This window comes from Triticum aestivum, chromosome 5B, assembly GCF_018294505.1.
Source record: "Triticum aestivum cultivar Chinese Spring chromosome 5B, IWGSC CS RefSeq v2.1, whole genome shotgun sequence".
Taxonomy (NCBI): domain Eukaryota; kingdom Viridiplantae; phylum Streptophyta; class Magnoliopsida; order Poales; family Poaceae; genus Triticum; species Triticum aestivum.
In genome coordinates, this window is record NC_057807.1 from 553,686,503 (window position 1) to 553,696,218 (window position 9,716).

Genomic DNA, 9,716 nt, shown 5'->3' on the forward strand with positions numbered 1-9,716 from the left:
TATCCCCCCTTGGAAAACTGAGAATCAAACTGTTCCCTGTGCAAGTCTTGTTTTCAATACAGGCCCTATACTGCTAGCATTTCTAGTTGTCATCACTATCATTTGGTTGTACTTATGTAAAGAACAAATGGCTTCTGAGTACTTCTTCTTTCCTCTAGCTCTCTGTTAAAGGTGGTCCGAAGATTGGAGTTTCCGTTGAGTACACAAGTCTGAACGTGGGAACGTTGGAAGTTCAAAGTGCTACTGGAAAGCTGTCTGCAAAGACTGTAGGAAACTCTGTAAGTCATAGCCTGAGTCATCTTTTACTGCATTACATGCATGTGCCTTTATTTTGTCATTGTAAAAACTTACATTATAATATTTTGGTTATACATATTTAGCACCTTGCTTTTGAAGCATCTATTCTATTTGAAGCTTGAAGCATGCAATTTTCATTAAGTTCTGGGTTTATATTAGTTACTGACCTAGTGCACCATTAGACTGTACGTGCAGCTGTTTTGGCAAATGGAGGCACCGTCATTTGTGAAGCTTTTGGAAGAGTTGAAGTGGGTATCCCAGTGGCTATGGCATTGAGTACTCAAAGTGACCGTCTTTGTGTTGGCTGTAGCATGCCAATCTACCCTTCCGTGCCTAAGGTATGTTTAGTCCATGTTTGTTTTCACACAAATGTTTTTACTTTTATCTTACGCCACATATGCTGCCCAGGGGGATCCATTTTCCTTCTATGAAACTTGTCAAAGTTACACTTGGATGATAGCAGATCAGAAGGTCAGAATACTCTTTACTCTTTATTCCCATTTTATCCCATGCACTAACAAACTATTGTACCTTAGGTTGTGACATTCCAATCGGCTAGATCTTGGCAAAACGGACTTGATCAAGCTCTTTATTCAGAAGGAAAAACCTATCCATGGTTATCCAATGGAAGTAGCAATGCTTTTATCAATCATGTGATTGGAAGGTACTGCTTGGATAATAATATACCTTGGTCCCTGGACTACTTATGTGGAGTGTGTTGAATGCTCTAACATTCCTAAACCTGATGGACTTTTGGTTCTGTAGCTTCATATCATATCAAAGGGAAACTAGTCATCCTTCTAGAAAAAAGATATCATGCCAATTTTCAAAGTTGTAGATTGTCAACAACTTTTTTAAAACATATTGTACAAGTGTTTCCATTTACGCTTCATTTTTACAATTAAAATGTCTTGGTTGGAACACATAAAAGAATGCTCTCGCATATTATATCGAATAACAAGTGAGCCCTAATGTCTGGTTTTTGTTGTTACAGATCTGCAGGGAAAACCAAGATATCCATTTCAGTTACTTGTGATTTCTCGCTACATGGCAGTTCTGGATCTGTATCTTATGATGCCTCCAAGACAATCCTGGTCGTACCAGATCCTCCCCTTGCACGTGGACTTCCTATAACATGGCTATTACCACCCTTTTATACCACCAGAGACCTTTTACCTAGATCCGTTAATTCATTTGGAGAACCAGACTCAAATGGCCTGGATACTACTATTGGATATTCTCTTTTAAGGAGCAGTGGTAGAAGTGACCCTGCTATGCAGAATGCTAACGCTATTGATGGAAGTAAAATTAGGACTGGAGAAAGCAATGCAATTGATTGTATTCAGGCAAAAGATCACTCAACTGGCAGAACAGAAATAGCATCATGCCTACGAGTTGCTGAGGTCAGAAAGACTTGTATTGATTTGTTTAGTCTTAAGTTATGTATGACTAGATATTCCTACCAAGATGTCTATTTTGGAATTATTGCTGTTTTCATTATTCGTTTGAATCACCACTTATTCAATACTCCCTCCGTTCCTTTTTACTCCGCGTATAAGTTTTGGTCAAAGTCAAACTACACAAAGTTTGACCAAATTTATATTAAAAAATATGAACATCTACAATACTTAAACTATATATTATGAAAATACATTTCATGGTGCATCTGAAAATGTTGATTTCATATTGTGAATGTTGATATTTTCTAATATAAAGTTAGTCAAACTATGCAAAGCTTGACTTTGATCAAACCTTATATGCAGACTAAAAAGAAACGGAGGGAGTACCTTCCTTGGTACTCCCTCCATCCCAAAATAAGTGTCTCAACTTTGTTCTAGCTCTAGTACAAATTTGTACTAAGCTTATGACACTTATTTTGGGACGGAGTGAGTATGATTGAAGCCATATATGCCACCTCTTATGATTGAGAAACAGGAAATTCCTACTTGCCCTGTTATGAGATTAGGGTCTAGTTTGTCAATTCATATTGCTGTGTTGTGCTTCCCTCATCCATGGATTAGTCTATCTGAACATGTCAAAACAAAAGAGCTTCCTGAAAGCTAGTGCAATGCCGAAGGAAGCCCATAGCTAGATCACACCCGAGGAATTCTCCTTTATAGTTTGTAACTATTATTATGTGCTAGGTGTTCTAACTACTGCTGATACCATGTGATTAACAATTGCCTTTTTCTACATCTCTATGCATTTTAGTCACAAATTGTCTTCGTGCTGATGCTGTGATCATTATTGTTCAGGTTGCACAAGTACGGGTAGCTGCTTCAGAATCATCAATCCAGACAGCCTATCTTTCTGTAAATGATAAAGTTGAACTGGATGTAAAATATGCTGATGAATTAGGTAACACATTTACCAGTATCGAATGCTTAATCAATTCTTTGACTCATTTCTAATCTTCCTGCCTTCCACCAGGTTATACCTTTAGTGAAGCACTTGGAGTAGCACCTGTGAAGATTGAGACAAACTATCCTGATGTTTTGTCAATTGTCATGCCCAGAGATGTCAATGGTACATATGGCACACATCAACGTTTTGTGCTACAGGTATGCGTTGCTTCCCGAAACCCAAGCTTTAAGTTTTTCTTATATATTGTGTGTGCGTCCACGTGCGCGTGTGTGGGTGGGGTTGTGTTGTGTGTGTGCAAGGGGGTTAAGGATTTCCTAGACACAAGGCAACACATCCAGATTGAAGTTTTAAGTTGGGAATACCACTTTTACATCTGACTCTTCAACATCACAAAAAAGGAAGAAAAAACCTGCACAACCTATAAGGGTTTATTAGTTGGAAGCTTGGTTCTGCTAATTTTAGTGGTGACAAGAATATGAGTTTGTTGATCATATTTCTCATTAGTATTCTGTGCAAACTGCTACATATTTTGTTCTTTTTTGAAGGCGAGAAGCCATGGGACAGCTCTTGTAAGGTTGCACATCAACCATCCTTCCAGAAAATCAGATTTCATAATGGTACGATTCTTTTTGCCATTCTAGAATCCGTTCTTCCTATGTTTGATATGTTACAGACGCATAGCTATTTAAACTTGTACAAAAGGTGGGTTATTCTGCTATTCTAACTTACATGGCATAATTATGTAAACCGTTTGCTTGTATCTCCCAAGCTCTTAAAATAGTACGTTTCAGGATAAGTGCCCTTTGAGGAAATCAAGAGAATTAATGCAAATATGCAATATTCCAGCTCTCTACCCTTACTTTAATGCATTTGTCTGCATGCTGGGGTGAAATAGATGGAGTAATTGGCAGTGCCACTGAACTGGCAAAACAAATACTCCTACTAAACAAAGATGCAGTTTTTGATGGTTTCTTTTGATCGGATGTACGTAATGAAGTGCTGACATGTACTGACTAACACTTGTTTTTTAACTCTCAGGTATCTGTTGGTGCGCGAATGTATCCTAGAGACGTGGTGATTCATTCTGGCCAACACCTGAACTTTACTATTATCGGGGACCGTATGTTCACTGAAACCATTTTCCTACTAGTAGTTGTTGCGATTATCTTTTAGTATTGTATCAGATATTATCTCTGGTCACATCATTTCGTAGTGCTTAACCTTATTTGTGCACTTTGCTTGTTGCATGTTGCATTCTAAGTTAGCACCATGCAGTGATTGCATTCTAGTTAGCACCATGCAGTGATTTTTTCTATACTTTATAAATGCACGGAAATTGGTAGTTAATACATGATTCATAAAGCGAAAGACCTTGCTAGAGAAAGGGAGCAAAATATGTTTAGTTTAATATCCTGCACGAAGTAGACAGTTGGTAGCGATGTTCTGAGTTTGTCAATTTTTCTTGTTTTCATAACCATGGCCTATTGTTGTTGTAGGCATGGATGCGCGTGGACCTGGCCAGTGGTTAAGTACCAATGAAAAAGTTATGCATGTTAATCAAATAACTGGTGAAGCACATGCACGTGGTGAAGGTATAGCAGAAGGTATGGAAGTAAAAACCTATATTTGCTTAGTAGAATGCATTGTTGAACTTCGACACAGTTCATTCCTAGTACTTTGGGTTTTGATAAGCTCTTTCCTTATACAGTGATTTTCAAAGGCCCAAATCTGAAGTTGCGAACAACTGTCAATGTGCTCAAGGTGAACCAGATAGTTGTTGATGCTCCTGCGGAGATTCTGACGAATGCTGCTGCCCCACCTGATGGATACAAGTTCTCTGTGAAATTAAGGTCTGTAGTGCTCATATCATCATACTCCTTCGGTCCTTCCACATGTGTTGATTAATATCTAGTCAAATTCAAAGTCACTACTGTGTAGATGATGCTGGTGTGTATACTTGCATCGTAAATTAGATATGATCTTGTGTTAGAATGATGTAACAATGGGTTATCATAGGTTTGTGGTGCACCATAAGCATATCAAACTGACATTCTGTATTCCAGAATTTTAATGTTACGAAAACGGGCCCTGAGGTCATAATGCTGCTTTTGATGCTGCCTGCTAATATGATCTGAGACTAGAGGTTTCAGACAATATGTAGTATAAAATAGGTAGCATAAGATATGCATTAGGTCATACTCAGCAAATATAATTATCGCTACATTAGAGAGTGAGAGGGCAGACAAGCATATAGTTGTAATGAAAACTAGGCCAGTGCTCCTGTGTTAGATAATAGTCTTTATAAACAATATAATCACTGTTAGTACCTCCAGTCTAAAAGGAATGCAGTAAACTTTGCTGTTTACATTTTGATACTCTTGGATTTACTTGTGGTCCATGGAGATTAACCTTTTATTCCCTTGTTGAAAGAAGTGATTCAGCCGGGCATAGCACAGAGTCCTCTGTGAATCAGATAAATGCCCCATTTGACTGCAAGGTCGAACCTTCTTTTGTTGGGTAAGTTTCCCATAATAGCCATTCGACCACCTGTGCCTCGTTATTCTTTAAAGGGATACATGGAAGTCTCACTATTTTCTCTCCTTAGGTTTGTTGAGCCATGGAGTGACCGTGCTGGAAAGAAATCCTACTGTGTATTTCATCCGTACTCGCCTGCACAGCTGTTGCCTGTTAAGTCGAACCCAAAAGACGGAATTTTACACATTTCAGTTTGTGCAAATCTAAAAGAAGATTCAATGGTGACCGGATCTGCACATGCACTGTTTGTCAAAGGGTTTTACATTAAAGAACCTGGAATGGTAGCCGCCCTCTCCCAACCTCTCACACGAGCTCGTCTGTTTATTCCAACTGACCCTTAGTTCTATCTCATGCAGTTAAATTTGACTCCAAGCTGCAACCATAGCATCATCACTATTGGCGGGAACACTGGTATTACAAAGCCTATTATTTCTGCAAACTTACCTTTGGCTGTGTTTGTTTCTAAAGCTCGAGTTGTATTCCTGCCCCAGATGTTGAGTTATTTTGGAGTGCTAAAGATTTAATGTCGGTCAGTCTTGTTGATACAAATGAGAACATTGGTGGTCCTAGTCAAGTTGTTTACCGGGTGAGCCACAGATGACAAATCATCATTTTTTTTGTATCAATGCTTAAATGCTGTAAACAAGTTCTGACTGCCATCCTTTTCCAGGTTGAAGCACTCAAAAGGCAACCTTTTGCTGACAAGGTCACTATAATTCTTCCAGCCACTGGTATGCCATTCTATCTTCTTCGCCATATCCTTGTAACAAGCTGACTGGCTATCTGAAAATAGCATCTCTTGGTCTGATTTGCATCGTTACTGACCTAAAAAAATGTGTCGTTCTGATTCTTGAACCTTGTTGATTGGTAAAACTTATTTCCATACCAAGTCCACCTAATATTTGGATGAAAAACTCCCCCTAATAGTATATTTTTATGAGTTGAGTTTTCGCTGACCAATAGGAATTGCTCCATGATGATTGACTCGATTCAATTGTTTTCCCCCCTTGTGCAGGCCAGACTGAAGAATTAGAAGTTAATTATGTTACAGGAGACAGAACAGAGCCATCGTCGTCGTCAGGCTTAACCACATTTGGCCTTATCCTCACATGCATCATCGTGCCAGCAGGTACACTCTGGGTCATCATGAAGCTGCTGGAGAAACCGGCCCGACAGGCACCACCACGGCACGCGCCGGCACCAGCAGCGGGGCCTTCCGCTGCGCCTGACCCTGCCTCCCCGGCTATCGGCGAATTCTCTCCTCGCACACCCCAGCCTTTCATGGAGTACGTGAGGAAGACTGTCGACGACACGCCTTACTACAAGCGTGACGCGAGGAGGAGATTCAACCCTCAAAATACGTACTGAGCGCATGTAAACTGGGCAGTAGAGTCGCCCCTGCCGTGTTTCCCCCCTAGTGTATGAGTTAGACGGGTGCCCTGTAACCCCTGTACTGTAAAATCCGTCTATCGTCGATACTACGCTGTCAATTTTCAAGTCGTGGCGGCATCTGTACGAGCAATGGTTGGTTCTGTTTTAGCTGAGAAAGCTATAGAGCTAGATAGGTAACTCAACCGATGGCAGTTCCTCTTTGTAATAGTAGCTTTGTAATTGTAAGAACCTGGGAGCGCTGTATGTAAGTTGGAGTGTGTATTTCCACCTCTCTCCTAAGCACCACCCAGCCCTGTTTTATCTAACTATGAAACCTGCTTAATTTGGTCGAGAAGCCATTAATGTGTTAGCGCGCACCAGGAGATCATTACATGATAATTTTTCTCTTTGTTACATGCTGTGTATTTTCAGATATTTATATACTCCTATGACCTATCTCCGTAAGGCTGTTTTTGAAAAATGCCGTACAAGGCTATGAAACGTGTGCAGTAAAATGCGTGACAAAGCAGCCTATTTTTCGACACAATCGTTGACATCACTAGTCATTATCTTGATAATAGATCATGATTTTTCAACCAAGTATTTACGTGCGTTCACCTTAGGGCAAAAACTCAACCGAATAAAATGCATAAAATCACCACTTTAGTATCATAGCTCTCTCGAAGAACCATCACTTCATAAAATGTGATACTTTGCACCGCATCACAATTTTGACAGTGACAAGAAACACTGAACTGAAAAATGAGTCCGCTTTGACGTGATTAATCATGCGCTGGCCGACAGCGATGACGGTGCCGCGCTAACGACCGCTACAGGCCAACAATTAGAGGAACTGTCATTATCACGTAAAAGAGATAGCTTCACTATAAAAAAGTAAAAGAGACAACGTTTGAGATTACTAGCATTTCTCCACCATACATAAACGAATAAGATCCTCACATACGTATGGCATGAAGCAAGTCCGTCCTGACGTTTTTAATGGCAAGTTTAGTTACCCGAGGATAGCAACTTTAGTTGTTAAGCATGAAAATTTTCTGTTTGAATGACAAGTTTCATTTATTTTTATGGTTTCTTTTTCTTTTTACGGCAATTTTAGTTGTAAAAATGTCAGGATGGTGTTACTTTGTGCCACACCTGTGGCACTTAGAATAAATGAATAGCAAAACCGAGAAAATAAAACAAGTACCCAAGTATAAACAAACGCAAGAAAAAATCAGCTGCTAGCTAGAAAACCTAACTCCATATTCGATCGATCTGTGTGTGATCTTTCACGTACGTACTTCCTCCATCTCAAAATATAAGATGTTTTCTTTTTCATTTTTATGGTTTGAACTGCAAAAATGTCTTATTTTTTAGACAGAGATGATACATAATATATCAGCATGCATAGAAACATCGGCCCAGTGAACGCACGCATGTAGCTTGAACAAGGGCCAGGCCTCACCAAGATAGGTCAATCAGACAATGAACAAGAAAAGAGATTCGGTCCCGTGACTTCATCTGCCGTTGTTTCCCTTGGAGATCCGGGTGCATGCATCGCCTTCCCTGTACGTGTGATTCATACATGATTGTATAATCATTTTTTTCCATGCATGCTGACAACTTTTTGTGGAGGCAGTTTTGGCAAAGATCTAGAGGAAAATAACATAGACCACTCTACCATGCAACGTACCACACACCCATGACAGATTTTTCAGTACGAGTGACATTGCATTTTTTTTAATGTGTGAAATAAGTTTTTTAATCAGAGAATTTATTTTCCTGATGTTAAATCATTGTTTTGAAAATGAGTGGTGTAAGGGCATATTTATCCCTAAGTGTTTTGGTGATTGATTACAATGCTTTTGCGGACTAATCGTGTGCCTTGAGTTTTTCAGTTGCTTCATCGCTAGGCACAAGACGGTTCGGTGCCCCTCGAAGACTATTGAAGACGGTGTTTTTCTACGTTTCTTTTTGGTGGATTTGAGTCGTAGGAGAGCCGTACTATTAAGAGGGGGTCCGCGTCGGAAAGGTTCGGGTGGAATCATCACGTACACGTTTCCTTCCTTGTCTCCCCCTTTCCCTTGCACTTTGGAGCATTCCCCGTCTATCCTCTATGTGAGTGTCTGGACTACTGTTGCTGAGCTTGCGGTAGTACTGCTCCCTGGAGCGGTAGTACCGCAGGCACCCGCAGTAGTACCGTGCCCATGCGCGGTAGTATCGCGGGAGCCCACGGTAGTACCGCTCCTTCGGAGTCGTAGTACCCTGGCTCCCTGGCCAAGTACCGCTGCTTCGCGGTAGTAGGCGCGGATGTAATTTTTTTTACATCCGCGCTCACACGGTAGTACCGCACGTCGAGGGCGGTAGTACCGCGGATGTCCACGGTAGTACCCCCCCCCCCGAGCTGTAGTACCGTGGTTCCCTGGCCTAGTGCCGTTGCTTCACGGTAGTAGGGGCGGATGTAATTTTTTACATCCGCACCCACACGGTAGTACCACGCCTTGTGCACGGGAGTACCATGACGGATGTTTGCATCGTCTCTTTGACCGCAGAAGTAGGCACGAATGTATTTTTATTCATCCGTACCGTTTCCAGAGTAGGACTTACCTGCCTCGCGGTAGTACCGCAGGTGGGAGCGGTAGTACCACGCTCGCGGTAGTACTGCTTATGTTATAGTCTCTGCAGCTGCCGCGGTAGTACCATGGTCACCCACGGTAGTACCGCGTGGCCTTGCGGTAGCACCGCGCTCCTGGAGCAGTAGTACCGCATGTCGCAGGCTGGTCTAAGTGGATAACGGTTGGATGTTGTCCCCCACTATAAAAGGTGTGTCTCCTACCTCTAGTTGACCACCTCTTCCAACCCTAAACTCCATTGTTGCTCCAAGCTCCATTTTCGGCCGATCTCTCTCCCTAGCCAATCAAACTTGTTGATTTTCTCGGGATTGGGTGACAAGGCCCCGATCTACACTTCCACCAAGAGATATTCGATTCCCCCCACTAATCCCTAGCGGATCTTGTTACTCTTGGGTGTTTGAGCACCCTAGACGGTTGAGGTCACCTCGGAGCCATAGTCTATTGTGGTGAAGCTTCGTGGTGTCGTTGGGAGCCTCCAATTAAGTTGTGGAGATTGCCCCAACCTTGTTTGCAAAG

General features: G+C 41.4%; 1 protein-coding gene across 1 annotated transcript in view; it reads left to right on the forward strand.

The window, feature by feature from the left end:
- Positions 1–6,855, forward strand: part of LOC123113161 (nuclear pore complex protein GP210) — a 17,122-nt gene extending 10,267 nt beyond the window's left edge. Inside the window, exons 20-36 of the mRNA XM_044534313.1 lie at positions 159–278; positions 480–635; positions 706–768; positions 834–961; positions 1,292–1,700; positions 2,553–2,655; positions 2,728–2,858; positions 3,207–3,278; positions 3,700–3,781; positions 4,158–4,265; positions 4,370–4,511; positions 5,095–5,178; positions 5,267–5,477; positions 5,553–5,607; positions 5,688–5,782; positions 5,867–5,927; positions 6,212–6,855. Coding sequence (XP_044390248.1) covers positions 159–278; positions 480–635; positions 706–768; positions 834–961; positions 1,292–1,700; positions 2,553–2,655; positions 2,728–2,858; positions 3,207–3,278; positions 3,700–3,781; positions 4,158–4,265; positions 4,370–4,511; positions 5,095–5,178; positions 5,267–5,477; positions 5,553–5,607; positions 5,688–5,782; positions 5,867–5,927; positions 6,212–6,564 — 2,373 coding nt within the window. The 3' untranslated portion in view covers positions 6,565–6,855. The remainder of the gene's footprint in view (positions 1–158; positions 279–479; positions 636–705; positions 769–833; positions 962–1,291; positions 1,701–2,552; positions 2,656–2,727; positions 2,859–3,206; positions 3,279–3,699; positions 3,782–4,157; positions 4,266–4,369; positions 4,512–5,094; positions 5,179–5,266; positions 5,478–5,552; positions 5,608–5,687; positions 5,783–5,866; positions 5,928–6,211) is intronic.
- The last annotated feature ends 2,861 nt before the right edge of the window (positions 6,856–9,716 follow it).